Raw genomic sequence first — 22,140 nt, forward strand, 5'->3', positions numbered from 1 at the left:
TTGTCCCCATAATCAGACTCCTGGCTGCAGTGCTGATGAAAGATAGGTGTGAGTGCAGAGTGTATATTCTGGATTATTCCCTGGAGCAGAAAGTTAACAACTCCTGAGAGCTGCCCTTCGTTGTTCCCCTTTAATAAATTTCACATGGTGAGCCCTATGACTTCCAGAAGGACCCCTTCTCCAGTGGTTATCTGAGGAGTGCACAAACTTGGTAACACTGAGGGCTTCACTGGATACTTCTCAAGAGCATGGGGCCTAAGCATACATTTAAAAATCAAACTGGAATGCTCAAACCCACAATACTTGTATCTTCTTTGATAGATAAATAGTACTTGCTTGGTTATCTGTTTCTTACCAGCCAAAGTAACAAAAAACTTAATCGCATGTGGGCAAGACAACCAAGGCAAGGTTGTTTTTTTGTTTTTTTAAACACAGCTAAATGGTCTTGAGCCAGTCAATAGTCTCTGAGTCAGCATTCAGCTTGGGAAAGATCTCTGAGGAGCCCAACACAAAGGGAACAACCATCCAGCTTGTGTGCAGAATCCTCCACAGATGCACAGTGGCCTGCCCTGTCCTGGATGTCCCAGGCATGGTCAGTTTTGGTGCAGGGAACCACACCACACCTGAATCTATTAAGCTGGCTCCCAAGATGATGAGGGAGCCTAAAGGCATCTAGCCATTCCTCCAGCCTGATGATTATGTGGCAGTTCTTGATAACGGCAGAGACTCTCTCCTGTCTTTACAGTGAGCTAATGGGATTAACTGGGTAGAGAGTGTTCACCATTGTCCAGACAGGATTTCTGCTATGCAGTTGGCGGCTTGCAGGGTGTGCATCCTATATATCACAGGTGGGCAAACATTTTGGCCCAAGGGCCACATCTGGGAATAGAAATTGTACGGTGGGCCATGAATGCTCACAGAATTGGGGTTGGGGTGCAGGAGGGGGTGAGGGCTCTGGTTAAGGGTGCGAGGCTGGGGCCAGAACTGAGTTCAGGGTGCATGGGGTGGGGCTGAGGGGTTTGGGGTGCAGGAGGGTGTTCTGGGCTGGGTTCAGAGAGCGGGAGGGGGATCACGGTTGGGGCAGGGGGCTGAAGGCTCCGGGCAGTGCTTACCTTTTCTCCGGCTCCTATGTGAGGTGCAGCCCAGCGGCTCTGCACGCTGCCCCATCCGCAGGCACCGCCCCTGCAGCTCCCATTGGCTTTGGTTCCCAGCCAATGGGAGTTGCTGGGGCAATGTGCAGAGCAGAGGCCCCTGGCTGTCCCTACAGCATAGGAGCTGTCGGGGGTCCCCCCTGCTGCTGCTGGGAGCTGCCTGGAGTGGTCCCTGACCCTGCTCCCTGGCTGGAGCACCAGAGCGAGGCAAGCCCCACACCCCACAGGGAGCTCCAGGGCCGGATTAAAACAGCTGGCGGGCCCGTGATATTGGCCGTAGTTTGCCCACCCCTGCTATCTATCCCTGAACACTGGCAAAGGTGGCACTGGCTGTCCTGTGGTGATCAGTCTGTTGGCTGCAGGCTGACACCAGCCCTCAGGTGGAGGACTATTAGGCTGGCTTCAAGGGGCCAGGTACCGTTCTCGTGGTACGGTTAAGCTGCGTGTCCAGGAGCCTAGCGTGGCCAGAGTTCAACCCGCTGAGCAGCAGCGAGGGAACCCGGAGAGCTGGCAGGGCCGGGCCCTTAGCATGCGGCCTGGGCAGCACGGGTCCAGCCCGAGCATGGCAGAGTCCACCAGGCGGGGTGGCCTGGCACGGGGGGGGCTGGGCCCAGCCCGCGGGGGGGGCTGGGCCCAGCCCGCAGGGCAGGCTTCGGGTGGGCCTGGCTCCGCCTGCGTAGCAAGGGCCGCGGTAGCCTGGCAGGGGCGGGACCGCTGGCCCGGAAACAGCTGGTCGCTCCCGCCCGGGGACATGAGGTGAGCAGCCAGCGCCGCGGCGCGCGCGCCTCCCTGGGCTGAGAGAAAGGGGGGCGTTGGTTCCTGGCGGTTGCTGTCCAGGCCGCGCGCAGGCGCCGCAGGAAGCGCGGGGAGGTGCCCCCGCCGCGATGGAGTTCTCGGAGGAGACGTTGAGGACGCAGCTGGTTAAGGTGCGCGCGCGCGCGTGCCGGGCTCCCGCCTCCCCTCAGGGCGGCGGCAGGGTCTGGGACCCGGCAGCCACGCGCTGCCCCCGCAGTGCCCGGCCTGGCCCCCCGTCGGGCTGGGTGGGGGCGCGTGGCACCCTGCCCCGCGTGTGGGAGGGAGCGGGTATCAGTGGGCAGGGAACCCCGGCTCACCCCCCCGCCGAGTGCACGCGCACCGCCGGCTCCCCTCCCCCCCCCCACCAGTGCATCCACCTCCCAGTCCCCCTAGTGCAGGGGTTCTCAGACTGGGGGTCGGGACCCCTCAGGGGGTCGTGAGGTTATTAAATGGGGGGGGGGGCGCGAGCTGTCATCCTCCACCCCAAACCCTGCTTTGCCTCCAGCATTTGTAATGGTGTTAAATATATAAAAATGTGTTTTTAATTTACAAGGCGAGGGTCACACTCAGAGGCTTGCTATGTGAAAGGGGTCACCAGTACAAAAGTTTGAGAACCACTGAGCTAGAGCAACTGCACCCCTGCTCACCCCTACATAAGTGCACCCTCCACCCAGCTCCCCGTCCATATGTGACCCCCCCCCCCACTCAGATGCCCAAGTGTACTGTTTTCTGCTTATTTTCCCAGTGTAGCTGCTAGTTCATTGAACCAAAATGGGGCTGCTGTTGTATGATGCTTGTCGCTTAGGTGCCTGTGTTGGGGTGTCAGTTCAAATTTCCCATGATCTGGAGCACCATATCTAAATCCTGGAAGCTGAACAATCCCAGATCCGCAAAATTGTTGGGGAGGATAAAGAATCTATAAGGCAACCTATGGAGAGGGAATGATCCAAAGGAAGTAGCTGAAGTCTGGTTTTGCAAAGGCATTAGCCCTCACCGATAATTATATTCATACCACATTTCAAATTTCAGCAGTTCCTGCTGTAAGTCTACCTTAAAATGTGGCTAGCTTTTTTTTTTTTTTTAAGAAATGTTTGGGTTTTTCCTCTACTCCCACCCAACACAACCACTATATGGATTTTGCTCCACCTCTCCAAAATTAATTCACTTATGGACAGAGACTAAGCACATAAAATTTCAATCCAAAAGGTGAATTTTTCAGATACTTTAATATGTTTGTGAGAAAATGGTTATGAAAACCCTTTAAAATGTGAAAGCCATTATAGAGTTTGCTGTTAGCAAATAACGTAATTATTTTGCTTCACCTTTTTCAAATATATTGTATAAATATATAATTGCAGATGTTAATATGCTCATAAGATTATCCTTGCCATGGAGCAATCTGTTTTAAGAATTAATTTAATGGCAAAATTGTTAGTTAAAGGTAATTAGCTGCCTCCTTCTGCCTTCTCTTCTCTTATTCTTCCCCACCTATCCTGTGCAACCAAAGAAGTAGTCCTTTCAAGTTGAAACATTCTTTTTTGTTTTGTGTACAGTATAAATTCCGGGACCTGACCATAGAAGAACTGAAAAATGTTGTTAAGATCTACCCAAACTTCAGATTCTCCATGGACACATACAGTACGAATCTGATCTAGTTACTTTGATTGTTTTTTTTCAACAGTTAATGATTGTTTGGAACTCTGACTTTTCATAGGTTCTCTATCTACAATGAAATATATCTAAATTACTGTCATTTTCAGTTTGTCTTCCTCACGTGATATCATGTGACTTTTTTTTTCAGGAGTTCATTTCCTACAGTACTTGTTGTAAGTTACCTTCAACAAACTAATCAGTATATTTTTTTTAAAAAATGAATAAATTGTAACACATCAGTGATTATACAAATTGGTAATTTCATGGATTCCATCTTATTGTTCCAGTTCACTTAAGCAAATTTAAACATAATTTGATGGATTTACATTGTTAAAAGTAAATTCCTGAATCCCCCCACCCCCAGCAAGAAGAAAAGTCCTATTGACACGAGCCTTACAGAGAAGGAAGAAGAGCAGAGGCCCCTTTTTGGAGGGATATGCAAGCTGATAAAGCACTGTAACTTGAGACCACAATGGAGAAGGTCAACAAGATGCACATAAAGTTTCCTTAGTTGTGCAACTGTCATTAAGCTTCCAATAAAGAGTGATACCAAAGGAATAAATAAAGTAACATTCTATTTTAAAAAAAGAAAGGGAGGGGGGGAAGGTCACCTGTGTGTGTTTAATTACTAGATGTAGTATCTAAGTACAAGGAATTAATCTTTGCAGTCACATTTCACTGGTAAATGTTCATTTTCAGCATACATCTGAGAGTTGAAATCAGTACTTATTTAAATGTGGAATGAAGCAGTATGGGTAATACTTAGAATTTTGTATTTAAAAAAAAAATCCTCTAACCACTAAAAAAGAAAAAACTTGTTCTCGATTTCAGCTTTCAAAGACGGATCCCTTAAAGACCTCTTGAATTTCAGTGGCACTATTCCAGTGAAATATCAGGGTAAGGCTAACAACTGATAGACTGTATTTTCTACACCAAAGCCAAATACAGTGGTAAGACATTGTGTACATTTAACAGTATATCTTCCTGATTAGTCATATAGAATCTTGGAAAAGGCTTCTAATTTAGTACTGCCAAGAAGGCAGAGATATCATTGTTTCCTTTTCTAAGATGGGTGACCTGGAGAGTCTCCATGTTCCACACAAGAGTTGGATTAAGATCTCTTTCTAGATAACTTGGACTGGGCTTGAAAAATCCACTTGCTTTGGTCATCAGTGTCTGGGGTCAAAGCTATAATTTTTGTTTTGTTTTGTTTTTAAAGATAATTTCCATATATGAACATAGTGTAAAATGATCCAGTGCTATCTTCCTAAATCTGCAGATAGACAGCTCCAGTGCCTCTGCTGCTGTTCATAGCTGGTCAAGCTGCAGCAATCGCTAATCACCAAAGCAGGGGTAGTCAATTGGCAGACCCTGGGCCAAAAATAGACCACCAGACTCTTTTGAACAGACCCCAAAATCTTTCTATTTACTTATTATCATCATCATTATATTTTTTTAATTTTCTCTGGAGTCTGGGCTATACTTTGACCAAGAAATTTGGACCTTGACAAAAAATAGACTACCTCTGGTTCAGAGTCTTGGGGGAAGGAAGAAGCTATGAGGAAAAGCAGTGGCTGGCACTAAAGCCATTGTCTGGGTTGGAGGGAACAACTTGCACAAAGGCTGAGAAAAGAATAGCTTAGCAGAGATCTCTCCTCACTCTTGCAGTAGCCAGGAGGCCGAGAGGGAAGAAAATGGAAAGTAAGAGTGCTCTTCTCCTTATGATCAGCCAAAGGATTGGAGTGTGAGCTCACTTCTAAAAATACTTTAAGTAAAGCTGATTGACAGTTAAATTCTGTACACCAATGTTTTTTCATTTAAATTTCTGGGGTTAAATTGCGCAGATTGGCTTTAGTAGTGGGGATGGCCTCGTGGCCACCTTCAAACAGGATTACATTAATGTGAACCAGGAACCTTTTAGTTTGTGCCTGGAACATCTACATAGAGGAGTTACAACCTTTGTAGTCCAAACTGCGGGGCAGTGTAGATGCCCTAAAAGTTGACATACTCCCAGTTTCATACCTTAGCTTGTCACACACTAACCATGTAGACAAGCGCTCAGTTTACCTAAATCAACAGTAGCCACTTCTATTCCAAAATAAGAGTGCCCTCAAATACACTTGCCCTGAAATAACTAACTACGTATTAGAAAACTGATTTAGTTAACTAGGTGAAAGACTGTGTAGATAAGCCCTTAGTCCTCAGGCTGGTGGGTGTTGGGTAAAGTCTTCATGCCCTGTGCTTGGATATGCAGTGTCCTCAGATAATTAGGACTCTTCCTTGAACTTGCAGTCTTTGAAGTCTAAATATAAAGCACTTAATAGAGTCTCCTCTTCATTAGCTCTCTGTTTCCAAGGTTATATAAACCCTATAAAAGTAAATAGATTGCTCTAAGAAGTTCCTTTGTTCTGAAAGTCAGACTTATTTGCTGGTAGAGCTCTGTAAATTTGACAATTTATATTTGACAGGATTTCAATCAATGATACTTAATATACCAGGTTTGGTAGGGATAGTATAAATCAATAGCATAAATAATCAAAGCAAAGAAAGTGCTATATTTTAAGGAAAACCGAACACACAATCATGATTTCAGTATACCTTCGAAATGTGGAGGTCATAACTCTTTTTGTTTTGTGTCTAACAGGTAATTCCTATAACATACCAATTTGTTTGTGGATTTTGGATTCTCATCCTTTTGCTCCTCCCATTTGCTTGCTGAAACCAACTATAAACATGGAAATCTCTGTGGGAAAACACGTAGATGCACGTGGCAGGATATACTTGCCCTATTTGCAAAACTGGAGCCACGTAAGGAAAAACAAATTCCAAGAAGAATGCGTTATATTACATATAAATTAACACTCATTTTTTTCTCTTCTCCTACATTTGTTAATCTGAAAATGTACAGTCAATGACTATGCAAACAGGAGCAGAAGATTGTTTCCCTTTAAGCAGTAGCCTTCAGTAGCAGTAGAAAAATGTCCTAATTTTAAATTGAGGAAAAAAGGGGATTAAACTTGTTTCTGTTAGAGGGAAGGATAAACCAAATAGAGATGTTTGACACATTTTCTTTTAGTGTTGTGAACAATGTCCAGTAACTGGGTAAGCTGAGGTTATATTTAGCAAGTGCAGTTTTTCAGTAAAATTATAGTAACTGATATAATAGCCTTATGTCTGGTATAGATATTATTGCAAAATCGAGATTGTTTTTGTGGGGATGACTCGTATAGAAGGTCCAAAAGCAACTTTAGTTGCCAAGTGGATTTCTTTTATGAAATGCAGTACATAGGTTACTTTAAACGTGTGGCTGTCAAGCCATAAAAAATAATTTAATGAAATCTGTTTTGTTTTTTTCAGCTAGCTTTTTAAGATAAATAAAAACAAAGCTGTTGAGGTTTTTGGAGGGGGAAGAGTGGGGGTGAGGGGTGTCATTTTCCTACTTAATGAGGAAATTTCTTTGTGAATATGTACCTGGTAATTACTGATTCATGCCCAGTCCTTACTTAGCTAAAAGGTCCATTGACCTCAATGAGAGCTTTGTCCAAATAAAGACTGCAAGATCGGGCTCTGATGCAGCTGGCCTGAAACTTCTCTAATGAGTTTTGTTTTTCTTCTTGCTGCAAAGTAGGCTATGTTTTTTCTACAGGCTTCTGCTGGTATGGGTGTGAAGATCTATGATTTGTGACCGACAGAGCTGTGCCAGCAGAAGTCCCTACTGTAGGCACAATTACACAGACAAAACTCTTTAATGGTATAGCTTGTTTTGCTTGTGGGGGGTTAGTTTTACTATTCTGGTACAGAGGCTTTGCTGGTTTACTGTGTCCACACTGGGAGTGCTTTGGCAGTAAGGTTATGCCTATACCGGTAAAGTGCTCCGTGTAGATATAGCCTTAGCCTGTATTTAGTAATATATGCTACTTTATCAGAGGCTTTCTTACGTCCAATAATGCTTCAAACAACCAATTGAGTTGGTGTTTGGTATCTTTAATTCAGTCTCTATATTCTCCACTTTTCTAATCCATACTCCCATAGTCACACATTTATATTTGTATTAATAAGGTATTAAAAATAAAATAGAAATATACTCATGGGCAGTGCTACTTTTCCTCTATCTTAAAAGTTGGTTTGGGTGTGAAAGATTGATATTTATAGTTTGGCTAAATTTATACAGTGACTCTTGATACCTTGTGATAAATTATTGCAATTTATGGGCATGCTGTTTTATCATGATAGCTAGTAAAGATTGTAAGTCTTCTCCTATATGTATGTGTTCCAGCCAAAGTCAATTATCATTGGATTAATCAAAGAAATGATTGAAAAGTTTGAGGAAGAGCTACCTCTGTATTCAGTATCATCTTCCGATGAAGCCAAGCAGTTAGAACTGCTATCCTATATTGCAAAGATAACTACAGGTGTGTAATTTGTCAGCAGATCTGAATCAATATCAATTTTATCTATGCTTTTAGTTATTTTTATTTTATCTTTTCAAGGTGGACAATAAATATTACTTAAACTTGTAGTAGTTACATTTTCCTAAAGCTCATTATTTTTCCTTTACCTTAAATTACTTTCTGACGGCATAGCTGATTTACATGTTCTCTTATGGATAATGCACTTTAAAACCGTCTTTCAATATTTTAAAAACACTTTCTGCAGTAGTATACATTGGTGCATGTAGTAGCATTAAAGGGATTACTATTATTTGTATTGTGGTAATGCCTACAGTTGCCAACCAAGATTGTACTAGAGCAGGGGTGGCCAACCTGAGCCTGAGAAGGAGCCAGAATTTACCACTGTACGTTGCCAAAGAGCCACAGTAATACGTCAGCAGCCCCCCAACCAGCTCTCCACCCAGCGCCTCCCGCCCACCAGCTGCCGATCAATGCCTCTCCCTCCTTTCCCACACCTGCTGATCATCTGTGTGCTTGGGGGTGGGGGGGGGAGCGAGGGCATGGCAGGCTTAGGGGAGGGGGCGGGAAGGGGTGGAGTGGGAGCAGGGCTTGTGGCAGAGCCAAGGGTTGAGCTGTGAGCACCCCCTGGCACATTGGAAAGTTGGCACTTGTAGCTCCAGCCCAGGAGTCAGTGCCTACACAAGGAGCCGCAGGTTGTCCACCCCTGTACTAGAGGGATTACCTATATGGAGCAGCAGTGCGGTGTGATTTCTAAAGCACACTAAAGTGTTGCACATTAATTGGTTCATATAGACCCCTGCTGGTGCTCACTAAATACTGCTTCGTGATCTTTAATGTTAGTACTGTTTCAAACAGTGCAAACATAGCACTAGGGAATCCTAGTACACACCACCAGAGGTCTACATGGACCAATTAATGTGCAACACTTTAGTGTGCTTTAGAAATCACCCCCCACTGTAGTCCACATTACTGCTCCATGAATTCAAGGCCAGACACTGTACAAAGCAGTTCAGAGTTTTTGTCCCAAATATCTTAATCTAAACAAACAAGATGGACAAAGAGTAGCAGGGGAAATGGAAGTGTACAGAAATTAAATGAGTTGCCCAGGGTCACACTGCATTTCAGTGGCAGAGCTGGGGGAGCGTGGTTAATAGAAAAGGCGTCTATTTGAATTTTTTTCCTTGCTGATGAAGAACTTAATTTAAATGTAAATTGTAAGAATATAATTCTGTGGAAAAAATGTCTTACTCAATGGAAGCCTTGAAAATTAGTTTCCATAGTGTGACCAGCGTACTGGAGAAAACAAAGTAATTTGATTGGTCGGACCCAGGCATTATCTTTCACATTCAGTACATGTGTTTACACTGTCTTATAAAACCACCAGCTGTGATTGATTGGTTTTTTTAAATTTTAGGTGAAACTGACATGAATTCAAAGACTAGGGTGGGTGGACAGAAAAAAGATGGAGGCTTTAACAAAGTTACTGTGATTGGAGCAGGAGATCTTGGCATTGCTTGTGTACTAGCAATTGCAGCAAAGGTACTTACTCATTTTTAATAGAATAGCTATTAATATTGTCTAGTGCTGTTCCTATAATGATCTCCAACCTAGTTCTTAGTGTATTTAAAATACAAAAACAATGACTTCATTTTAAGTACTTTTAATAATTTGTGATGTTGCTTCTTTAGTTTACCTTTTTCCTATTTAAATATATTAAACTAAAAAGATAACATGTACACATTTCAAATTCAATCATCCTTTATGGGGTCCGACAGTCAGCTGTTTGTTATAAAACATCTTAATGTTGAGCACAGATTCTTCAAACTACATAAATTTGTAGTTAAGGGATATTGTCAAGGTTGTGCCCTAGATATTGTGGAGTTCTCACAGTGTATGGTATTTCTGTATGTGCTCAGTATTTGAGCACAAGAGTCACAGTTTTGGCCTTAACTTTGAGTGTCTAAGTGTAACCCTCCTAAGGTGAGTTTTGTGTATGTGGTTTAATATACTATTTGGTAATGGAACTACCAACACAGATGTCCAGTTTTCCATTTAACATTACACAATCATTGGTGATTTGGGTGTGGGCTGTTTTGGGGGGGTTTTGTGATACAATTAAAATTCTTTTTAAAGTGAGATCAAATCTCAGAAGCATCTTTTTATCAGAATAAACTGCATTTTATTCTGTTGCAGAGCTGAAATATATTTATTTGCACAGGGTGCTGCAGACCAGGTGGTTCTCTTAGACCTCTCAGAAGGAGCAGCAAAAGGAGGAACAATGGACCTGGGTATCTTTGCTCTGCCAAATGTAGAGATCAGCAAAGGTAGTCATTTTTTATATTGTAGTGGAACATATTACTGTATGTTCTGTATTTTTATTTTGCTGTATACTTATATATTTATTTACTTTATGGGAACTAGATCACCCTAGGGAGTGATAGAATCTTTCATCTCTGGTCATTAATGTAAATTCATTCTGGGTCTTCAAACACCCATTATCTTCTGATAGTTTCTCACCTCCTGAAGTGGTGTGTGCAGATTAAGACTGTGAAATGCTGGTGGCATGGTCCAGGGAAGCTGGTACTGCTCTTGTCCAATACTCTAATCTTTTCTGTTTTTAGAGGCTTAGATCTCTTGTGCTATCAATCGGGCACCTTCTAGCTGCATTCAGTTCATTTACTAGATATATTTTGTAAGATACGTTGGTTCTTTTTTAGTCCATGTTCCACCTCATGCCAAACCACCAGAACAGACTCTTTGATACAGTGTCAGCATCCTTGACTCTGAGCTAGAAGGACAAAAAGAACAGAAGCCCCTATGTGAAAGAAAGAAATGAGGATAAAGATCTTCACCAAGAATCCAGGATTATCAGGATGCAGTGTTCAGATTCTATAGCGATGGCCCCAGTATAAATACCTAGCTAGATGGGGGTTGGAAACGGGAGAGAATTTCTTTTTTAGAGATCCAAATAATGATGTCAGGAGAAGGATGCTAGTTTTTACTTCTTAGTTTCTCAGCAAGGTATAAAGAAATAAATATCAAAAAGCTAATGTAATATATGCTACCAATGCCCAGTTGTTAGAGTAGGAGCCTGGGAGTCCAGATTCCTGGGTTGTCTTCCAAGCTGTGCATCAAGCTCTGTATGATCATGAGCAAATTGAAGCCTCAGGTTTCCATCTATAAACGGGAATAATGTCAACCTTGCATGGTTCTATGAGGCGTATCTAGTTGTAAAATACTTTGAGATCCTTGGATTAAAGGTACTGTAGAAGGGGGCAAAGTACACTCATATTATAGGCAAAGCAATTCCAAAACAAAGCTCTGTATACACTTCCAACACAATAGATCGGGGATGGTGATACATAAAAATATCCTTATATATCTTTCTAGTTCAATTCTACTGTAGGAAAAAAGCTGTTAACTTAAAGGCTCTTGCGGAAAGGCAAACAAAATAGTTTTGTGTTGAACTGAACCTATATGTACTGGTTTTAGTATGGGTCATTTAAAACATTTTTGCGCCAAGTCTATCTTGACATATCTATAATTTGATAAAATGAGACTTTAAAAAAAAACCCTCAATTTTTTTTTATGTTTATCAGATTTTTCTGCTTCTGCTAATTCAAAAGTGGTAGTGCTCACCGTTAATTCTCTGGGTAATGCTCAGTCGTATCTTGGTGTCATACAGAGCAATGTGGATCTATTCAGAGGAATTGTCCCAGCAGTAGCACATTATAGTCACAATAGTGTGCTGCTTGTCGCATCTCATCCAGGTTTGTTGGTATTTTACATGTATCTGGTTTTTTGTTCTAATCTATTTAAAGAATATCCTTTTGCCTGGTATACTCTACTGAGCAGGGAGCCAGCACTCCTAAATTCTAATCCCAGTTCTGAGATGGACTCCCTCTTCAGACTTGGGCAAACCACTATATCCGTGTGTTTCTCTATATGGAGAGGCTGTTGGTAAGATGTTGTCTTAAGCGTAGTTGAGATAAAGGGGGGGAAATGAGATTATTTTCTATATCAAAAGTCTTCTTGCATATGTTTTGTTTTTGTCTATTGTTTAAACCTCATTTTATCTAGAGTCTTATGATATGTCTATCTACTGTAGTCTTATGGTATGTCCATCTACTGTAGCACCTTGCAAATGTGTTAGTGACAAGATCTCTCTCTCTCTTCCCCTATGCTGTAAGGATATATAAACACAATATGATCAAAACTTCTGTTTGATAGGCCCTTATGTTACCTTATGTTAAATACTTAGCCCCTTGTTTGTTTGGAAACACATTCATGATCATAAAACTATCATGATTCCATGATCTTGTGTCAGAACTCCAAGTAAGTTGGGAAGGAAGAAGTAGACATGAACCTACCCATCCACACACACTTAAAACATGTTACTATAACATATTAGAGAAATTGGAAAGATGACCTTTTGCTCCATTCAAAACAGGGAACGAGGAGGAGACATTTGCGAAATGGAAAGAGAACTAAACTTTAAGGTGGGGGCTAAGTTTTTTGGGGTGGTGGTGGTGAGAGAAATTATTTGAGTTTCTGATATCTTTTCTTAATATTTTATTTGAGCTATGACATGATTATTTTCAAAGCCTGACTCATTATTTTAGAAATGAGTAAGCTGCTGATAGTGTCCTGTATGCTTATACTTTGAGTTATAAAATGTTCCTGCTTTTGTTTCTTGAGTGTGAATTATAGTTTGCTGTTGTGTTGAATTTTGGGAGTAATTCTGTATGTTTTCAACAAACTTTTGTCCCATGTTTAGTGGAAATAATGACTTATGTATCATGGAAGCTGAGTGCATTTCCTAAAAGCAGAGTTATCGGAATTGGTTGTAATCTAGACACTGAGAGATTCCAATATATTATCACAAACTTGTTGAAAGCACAGACCGTAGGAAAAGAGGCTTGGATTATCGGCGAACGAGGGGAAGATAAAGGTAAACTGATACATGATTATGACTTTGAATTTGAACTGTTCTAGAAAGGGGGGGGAAAGACACATCCTATGGAGAGTGTTAGTGTTTACAGCGGGGAGGCAAACTGCGCCTCAGGGGCCGTATCCAGCCCTCCAGCTGTTTTAATACGGCCCTCGAGCTCCCACCAGGGAGTGGGGTTCGGGGCTTGCCTTGCTCTGGCGCTCCAGCTGGGGAGTGGGGTCCGGAGCTTGCCCCACTACACGCAGCTCCCAGAAGCAGTGGCATGTCCCCTCTCCGGCTCCTACGTGTAGGGGCAGCCAAGGGGCTCCGCACACTGCCCCCACAGCTCTCATTATCCGGCAGCCCCAGCCAATGGGAGCTGCAGGGGCAGCACCTAGGGACAGGGCAGCATGCAGAGCTTCCTTCTGGGAGCTGCTTAAAGTAAGCGCTGCCGAGAGCCTGCATCCCTGACTCTCCCTTGCACCCCAAATCCCTGCCCCAGCCCTGATCCTCCCTCCCACCCTCGGTCCCAGCCCAGAGCACCCTCCTGCATCCCCAGCCCCTCATCCCCACCCCAGAGCCCAAACCGCCAGCCAGAGCCGCCCCACCCTCCTGCCCCCAACTCCCAATTTTGTGAGGTTTCATGGCCCACCATACAATTTCCATACCCAGATGTGGCCCTCGGGCCAAAAAGTTTGCCCACCCCTGGTTTACAGGGTGTCCCCCAAGATTCTAGAGCAGGATGGGAGCAAACAAAGATGTTCTCTGTGTGTCCCCAAATGGGGAGAAGTGTACAGAAGTACAGCCTTGATTGCTTATTTGGTATAACACTAAATTACATTAAAGATATTGAAGAGGGAGGACCCTTTTTCAGGGAAGGGAATGCATGGGAGTAAAAGTATGTGGAGGGCTGTCAGTACTTCAGAGAATACCACGTTTTCAGAGGTGCTAATCCCTGACTCATATGGATGTTCACAGTAGCTGTGGTTGCTCAGTACCTTTGCAAACTGGCTGTAGTTGATTTCCCAAGTGCACAGCAGCGACAAGAATGGAACCCAGGAGTTTTGGGTCTAGAGCAGGAGTGGGCAAAGTTTTTGGGCCGAGGGCCACATCTGGGTGGGGAAATTGTATGCAGGGTTGGGGTGTGGGAGGGGGTGTGGTGTGCAGGAATGGGCCCAGGGCAAGGGATTGGGGCAGAGGAGGGGTGTGGGCTATATGAAGGGTCTCAGGAAAGGGGGTTGGGGTGCAGAGTGCAGGAGGGGTGCAGACTGCGGGAGGGAGCTCAAGGCAGGGGGTTGGGGTGCAGGAGGGGTGTGGCGGGGGCTCAGGGCAGGGAGTTGGGGTGTGCAGGGTGTGGCAGGGGGCTCAGGACAGGGAGTTGGGGTGCGAGGTGCAGGCCAGGGGGCTTAGGGCAGGGAGTTGGGGGATGGGGTGCAGGAGGGGTTTGGGCTCCGGCTCGGTGCCGCTTACCTAAAGTGGCTCCAGGGTGGCAGTGGTGCACTGCCTGCCTGCCCTGGCCCCATGCCACGCTGCTCCAGGAAGCAGCCAGAACCACATCCCTGCATGGCCCCTGGGGGATGGGGTGGGGCACAGTGCTCCATGTACTGCCCTTGCCACGCCTCCGGGTACCTCCCCCGAAGCTCCCATTGGCCGCAGTTCCCCGTTCCCAATCAATGGGAGCTGCAGGGGGCAGTGCCTGGAGACAAGGGCAATGCACCGAGCCCTCTGCCCCCCCGCCCCCCCGGGGCCCCAGGGATCTGGCGCCCGCCGCTTCTGAGAGCAGTGCGGGGCCCGTGGCACCACGGGGGGGGGGGCAGTCCTGCGGGCTGGATCCAAAGCCCTGAGGGGCTGGATTTGGCCCATGGGCTGTAGTTTGCCCACCCCTGGTCTAGAGGAAGATAGAATTGAGTTGAGTGCTCTTTACAGAACTGGATACAGTGAGATTTAGCTTCTCCCTACATTTAAAAAAAGTGATGTATGAAGGATAAAGTAATTAAAAAACCAAACAAACTAGGCTCTTTATCACATCTGTTTAAACTGCTACTCCACATAGAAATGTCAAACTTTAATTCACGATTGTGCGGCATCTGCTCCTACACAATGCAGCTACTGCTACCTTTCTCTTAAGTGTCAGGTTTTTTTTCTTCTTAAATTGAAAGCCATGCAGAGGTGGTAATTTCTTCAGAGGAGGGTTATCTCCCTTTTTCCTTCCAAAAGTTGTCCTCAAAATAATGAAATCAAATTTTTGAAAAAGCAGTTGCATCCGATGAAGTGAGCTGTAGCTCACGAAAGCTCATGCTCAAATAAATTGGTTAGTCTCTAAGGTGCCACAAGTACTCCTTTTCTTTTACCATATGAGACTAACAAATTTATTTGAGCATAAGCTTTCGTGGGCTACAGCCCACTTCATCGGATGCATAGAATGGAACATATAGTAAGAAGATACACACATACAGAGAAAGTGAAAAGGTGGAGTAAGAGGCTAATTAAGATGAGCTATTATCAGCAGGAGAAAAAAACTTTTGTAGTGATAATCAAGATGGCCCATTTAGACAGTTGACAAGAAGGTGTGAGGATATTTAACATGGGGAAATAGATTCAATATGTGTAATGACCCAGCCACTCCCAGTCTCTATTCATATCCAAGTTAATGGTATCTAGTTTGCATATTAATTCAAACTCAGCAGTTTCTCGTAGGAGTCTGTTTTTGAAGCTTTTCTGTTGCAAAATTGCCGCCTTTAAATCTGTTAGTGAGTGGCCAGAGAGGTTGAAGTGTTCTCCTACCGGTTTTTGAATGTTATGATTCCTGATGTCAGATTTGTATCCATTTATTCTATTGTGTAGAGACTGTCCGGTTTGGCCAATGTACATGGCACAGGGGCATTGCTGGCACATGATGGCATATATCACATTGGTAGATGTGCAGGTGAACAAACCCCTTTCATGTTCTCTGTGTGTGTGTGTGTGTGTGTGTGTGTGTATATATATATATATAATATATATATATATATTTTCTTACTATATGTTCCATTCTATGCATCCGATGAAGTGAGCTGTAGCCAACGAAAGCTTATGCTCTAATAAATGTGTTAGTCTCTAAGGTGCCACAAGTACTCCTGTTCTTTTTGCGGATACAGACTAACACGGCTGCTACTCTGAAACCTGTCTTTTACCATATGTGTCTTAACATTGACAATAGAAGCCACATTCTACATAGTGTACTTACTAATGCATAACAACAAATTCTGTTAAACCCTTATGTGAAGCCTTTTTTTGAACAAGTTTCTCCAGGCCAGTTCTGCCATGGAACTTAGAACCTCAGTAAGACGCCAAACTGCCCTCAGGGCCTGTACCAGTATACACTTCAGAAAATCCAGTTTAAAACTTTATCATTCCAATATTTTATAACATTGACAAAAGTTTGTTTTTAATTTGATTTAGTGCCTGCATGGAGTGGTTCTAATTTAATAACATGTCATCAAACTGAAGGAGTAGTGAATGATAACTCTCAGGAGCAGTTGGCAAACAGGTAACAACACTGTTACAACAGTAAACTTAAATTCACACCAACCTGTTACCAGAATAGTAGAGGTGTTTTTTTCCCAATCCACAGAGTTCAGAATCTCTGAATAATATGACTTTCCTTTACTACTATGAGCAAGTCTGCTTTGAAACTTTCAGGTCATTGGTATACCTTGAGTATATAGGAAAAGACTATTTTTTTTTAGTTCTGAATTTTGTTTTTCCAGTAGCTAAATATAGTTAAGTGGTAATGTTAATAGAATAAGTGTGTGCTCCTCTAAACTGTTTGCAACACTTACACTAAAATGCGTTGCATCAGCATTTATTTGATGCAGTAAACTAGGCTGTTCATAATCCTAATACATGACACTTATTTAGTACGTTCCCTCTGAGGTTCTTAAAACACTTCTTAATCAAGAATACACTGCAGTGAACAGGGTATATATTTAACATTGCTTTTCATAGAAATTAGGAAAATGTCTGCCATGATAATTTTTATTAAGTTAGCAAAATTTTACCGTTTGCATGGAGAAATTAAAAAATTGTGATCTTTGTAGAATTGGGAAATAAAGCATTGCTTTAGAATGCAATTTTTAGAGAAGTAGACAGCGGTCTTCATATGCTATGCAATACTTTTTGTGTGTTTATGGAATACTGTATGTCAAACAAAACATGGTAACTGAAGAAATTTCTAAAACCACATTTTTCTCTGTTACGTAGAGCCATGGAAGTTCTTAAAGGAAAAGGTCAAAAGTCCTGGTCTGTTGGGCTGTCAATAGCTGATCTGATTGAAAGTATACTGAAAAATAAAAGAAAGATTCATTCCATATCAACTCTGGCAAAGGTAAATATGGTATTAATTTCATATATTTTTCTATTGTGCCTTTAATCCTATTACTCATGTTAATTGTAGCCGTATATAGACCTTAGTCTTGACCAGCCATTCTACAGACACACTATTTTAGTTACTTTATTCCTACAACAGGCACCCAGCTTTTAGGATCCATCTGAAAATGAGCAAAAATCAATTATTGCAATTACTATAGTGGCCTTTCGAATTATAGGAGTTGAGAGGTGCAACAAGTGCAGTGCTGGTGTCCAGCTCATCACCGATCAAGGCTATTAACACAGTTAGTTTTGGCAAAATAACAAGCAGACGTGTCATGGTTCAAAGTGCTTAATGTTGAATGCAAATCTCCCCAAAGGCCAAACATCTTCAACTCCATTTACAAGAATCCGATGCAGATTTTCTCACTTCTGTATTTGTCAGATCAGGAGGCAAACTTTTCTAGTCCCTCATTTTCTAATTAGGGAAGAGAGGATATGCTTATATTTGACAAAAACAGAATCTCAGACTAGATTTTAATTAAATTTCATTCTAAAGGACTTAATTAAAGCAATATGTTGTTTATATTAGAACACACTGTGGAAACATTTTTCTTTAGTGACAAGGTCTGTGAACTTCCTATGTTGGTGACTGATCCATTTTGTGCTTGAGATTACAAAGGCTTGTTTGTGTTTCATTATGTACATAAACTTAATTTCTTCTTCTCATCATGTGAACATTTTAGCACTTGTTATGTGAAATAGCTATTCAGGTATGGGAGTGACTAATAGTGTCTTGAGATGAACATAAATTGTACAGACACTATGCAAGATTCGAACAAAAATTTAATTTTATTTTGAACAAGACTTATAAAATTTCAACTAATTTTAGTTGCAGAATGTTGATGATCTATTACTAAGATTTTTTTAAAAAGTAGAATTTTTAATCTACTATACAGTATTATAAATAACAAACTAAGCTATGCTTGTCAGCTAAACAAAGCATGTCTTGTGATTAATTATCCTTGTTTATTTAAAATTGTTAATGTACATAATTTTGTATTTTATAGTGGGCATGGGGAATGGAGATTAATGAACTTAAGAGTTGTTTTTATGTACATTCTTTTTGTCTATTTCAGGGGTGTTGCAATATAAACAGTGAAGTATTTTTAAGTATGCCATGTATTCTTGGAACCAATGGAGTGACTGAAATTATCAAACCACTGAAGGAGGATAAGTTGGTGGCAAAGAAACTGCAAAGCAGTGCAGCATCAATTCATGACCTTCAACAGCAATTGAAACTGTAAACACAATGGAATCATGCCATATCTGCTCATGAAAATGCTGGGTTTGCTAAGGGAAAATGTTTCCCTGGTAGATATAGGTTTCTGCAAACAGAAGAATTATCATTTCCTTTCAAAACTGCCTCACTCCTTCAAACCATTAGTTAAACTATGTAACAGAGAACATCACAAAATGGAAAGCTTTTTTCTTTTTTTAAAAAAGCTGTAGCTTTTGTAGTCAAAATGAAGAGATAATCTACAACTGTGTTTTGTCAAAATTTATGTAACTTTGCCTGCATTCTTTGTTACTAAGCTATGCACTATGTAGGCCTGATTTTCACATTCACTATGTTTTCGTTGTGCCTTCTGCTGGGACAAATAGGTTGTAAAGCTGACTTAGCAGTCTGTCTGCAAGTGTGTCTAGTGTAGGGAGAATCCTTGAGTGGTGTAGAGCCACTACAGAAGCAGTATGTCACCTCCCTTGTAACCTTCAGTGTAGGGGGCATGACTAGAACACCATTGCAGTCCAGCTTTTCAGTGCAGTAAAGGATTGACTAAAATGATCCTCATGCTTAGCAAACACGATAAAGCACTTCATTGTTTTCATGTAATTGAACTTAACACTAGAACACTGCTGGGAAAAATGGGAAATATTTTTTTAATGATACACCTTTGAGCTTGAGCTTTTGGGTATTGTGTATGAATGCTGTTGTATGTTCATTTAATTGTCTGAGCTTGTTTCCTAGAATTTTTCTCTGTTCTAATTGTTTTGTATGTTTTACAGCACTTTAGGTGCTTTTATGCTATATGTTTTAGAAATAACTTTTTTGTTTTAAACACTAGAGGTATGCCAACAAATACAGCATTGGTACAGATACTGTACACAGTGGTGAGGTGTTTGTGTGGGGGGAGGTGGGAATAAAGGACAATCTTACAGTTGAGTAATATAGAAGTAAATAAGACTTGGAGGCATAATTAATTCATGGAAATATATGATTCAAAGCCCATTGATGTCAGTGGGCTTTGGATCAGGTTCATAAGGAATAAAGTGACTGGGAAAGGCAACTGAATCTGAGTAGGGAGACACTCCTGGCTGACAAGGGTGAGGGGTGTACAAAAAAAGCAGGATACTAATGTTTAAAATAAACCGGAAAAGAATGCATGTTGGTACAAGTGGTTTTATCGACTTCTTAAATAATCTTTGCTTGTTCATTATGATACACTCCTAAAAGAAAAGTAGTATAATTCATCTTGTGAGTAGACTTTAGTATTCAATTGAATACTAATGATACCAAATACAGTAAAGGAGAAAATGTGGACCCAACTCTTAAAAGTGCTGGTATGTATTTCTTAAAATACCATTGCAGCTTTATGTTGGTAAAGACACAATATATGAATGAATTAGAGTGATGATACACTTGCTTGTGCCTTACACTTATACCTCAGAAAATGCCCAGTCTTAAAGAGGCTTAGTACCCTCAACAACCTTTTGGGCCTGATATGTATCACTTACAAGTCCAGTTTCCATTGTGATAGATGGGGGCACGATCTAGCCCATTGACATCATTGGGAGTTGTGATCTTCTGAGTGATCTCAGGATTGAGACCAAAAATAGGAAAACTACATTTTCCTTAATGGGATCACCATTCATATTGCCCGAGCATTTTTTTAATGATTTAATCAGTGATGGTTTGTAAATAGTGATTATTATGATAGAACAATTGAGCTGGTTGTTTAAACATAATTGAGCACTAGTCTCTAGCTGGACTGGTTTTCTTTGTAACTTATTAATATCTTCATGAATGAGCAATAACTAACTTTTCCTTAAAGTGTGGTACATTTAAAATTGTTCATAAAGAGGGCTACACTTAGCTAGAATAGATCATCTTTGTACCTTAATGTTGTATCTTATTTTGTTAAAAGCTGCAGTCCTCTTATAATTGTCACTTTATAGGATAAATTGTACTTAGCACTCATAATTCAGAAATCTGATCTAATTTTTAAATATATTAAATGCCATTGTTCAGACATTTCCAATTTTTATTTAAAAAGAAGGGATTGCAGCTTTAAAAATACATTACATGGCACTTTACATTGTTGTAGGAAGGAAATTGTGTAAAGTCACTTTTAGACTAATGGCACTAAAAGGCATCTGTTGTATGACACTTATTCTTGTTCAGAAACAGTGGGGGAAAAAGTGTTTTAGATGCACAAAGTACTTGTAAGATGTGGCCTGCTATTAAGGGCCTCTAAAATGAGGATTTTAGTTGGCCAGCCATTTCCAGTATCCTAAACAGCTGGTGTGTTGCTGCAAAACTCTTAATGTTGATATCTAGGTTCAGATATACTGAATTCATGTAATTTGTATATTGCACTGTTTTCCTGCTATTCTGTTTTCAAATTATGGTCTTAGGCGTTGATGGTGTCACGAAGTATCGAGTCGTTGTAATCTATATACTGTGCTTTCATTCAATTCTGTTTTAAATCATGGTTCTCCTGTTTTGTGGTTCTCAAGATCTAATGATTCTTGTTATGCCTCTAAATGAATTACTTACGCGAAGGTGGTTGTTGGAAAAATTAATCAAAACTGCAGTAGACAATAGGAGGACTCTAATAGTGATCATGCGCTGTCCAAGGTACCATTCTGAAGGGTCTCAACTAAAGAAACACATCAGGCACCAAGATAATAGGAGATGCTCATTAACTCTAATACTATGTTATGGTAAGTATGCTCTTGTATTAAAATATTAATCATGACTCAAACAAAATGCCATTTGTAACTACCTTTGTAGTGAATGCAAGAAATGTCTTGTTGCTTACATTACGGCTGTCAGCAATAAGCTTCATCCGTACGCTGTTAAGAAGTGGCAGTAATAAAGGATGCAGAACGTGACACCTATGCTGTCTATATATTAGTCTCTTCTATCTTATGGACTCATTTATGTGTAAAATTTAGTATGCACTCATGTGCTTACAGAAGGGGCCACTCTCCTGGTTTGCCCCTGTGGCTTAAAGCGGGGTTAATCAAGAGGCAAACTGTAGGCCAAATCTAGTCCACCAGACACTTTTTAACAGACCCTAAAATCTTTGTAAATAGTTATCTTTTTTAAAAAAAATTTTTCTTGTTCAAGAAATTTGGACCTTGACAAACAACAGACTACCCTAGTCACAGCAAGGCCCAGTTTATACACTGCTGTCATGTAGTAGGGCTGTGGCTGGCAGTGGCTTGTGAGTACTATCTTGGGGGGCCCTCTTCTTCTCAGGTGCACTTGAAGAACTAGACTTGCTGGTGCCATTATTCCCCTTGCAGCCTGTGTGGTGCTGCCCCTGTGGGTGAGGCCCAGTCTGCTTCAGTCGAAGGGTAGAAACACTCTTGAAGGCAAGGTCCCTGCAAGGGAGACGTTCAGAACCGGTTCAGCTAAACCACTTTAAGGTGGTTGGCGCGGCTGTCTAGATGTGCTGTCCCTGAGCCACTTTCCGCTTCTTCCAGGCTCAGGCGCAGCTGCCAGGGCCCTGCCACGCCCCAGGCGTCAACGTGTGTTCGCCCCCGTCTCTCTCTCTCCTCTTCT

General features: G+C 41.8%; 1 protein-coding gene across 3 annotated transcripts; it reads left to right on the forward strand.

Moving 5' to 3' along the window:
* The first annotated feature begins 1,888 nt into the window (after nucleotides 1-1,888).
* On the forward strand, nucleotides 1,889-21,464 carry UEVLD (UEV and lactate/malate dehyrogenase domains). Of its 3 annotated transcripts, none has more exons than XM_084630588.1 (12): nucleotides 1,889-1,907; nucleotides 3,500-3,584; nucleotides 4,431-4,496; nucleotides 6,244-6,407; nucleotides 7,876-8,011; nucleotides 9,426-9,550; nucleotides 10,230-10,335; nucleotides 11,611-11,781; nucleotides 12,789-12,962; nucleotides 16,383-16,470; nucleotides 17,184-17,307; nucleotides 18,428-21,464. In XM_084630588.1, exons 2-12 carry the CDS (start codon nucleotides 3,572-3,574, stop codon nucleotides 18,593-18,595), a joined length of 1,335 nt encoding a protein of 444 aa, XP_084486714.1. In that variant the 5' UTR covers nucleotides 1,889-1,907; nucleotides 3,500-3,571; the 3' UTR covers nucleotides 18,596-21,464. The 3 variants fall into 3 exon arrangements, with proteins under 3 accessions (XP_084486714.1, XP_084486712.1, XP_084486713.1); XM_084630586.1 differs by lacking the exon at nucleotides 1,889-1,907 and adding an exon at nucleotides 1,914-2,077; XM_084630587.1 differs by lacking the exon at nucleotides 1,889-1,907 and adding an exon at nucleotides 3,067-3,152.
* Nucleotides 21,465-22,140: the final 676 nt, after the last annotated feature.

The sequence above is a fragment of the Lepidochelys olivacea genome (genome assembly GCF_965140295.1).
Source record: "Lepidochelys olivacea isolate rLepOli2 genome assembly, chromosome: 6".
Classification (NCBI taxonomy): Eukaryota; Metazoa; Chordata; order Testudines; family Cheloniidae; genus Lepidochelys; species Lepidochelys olivacea.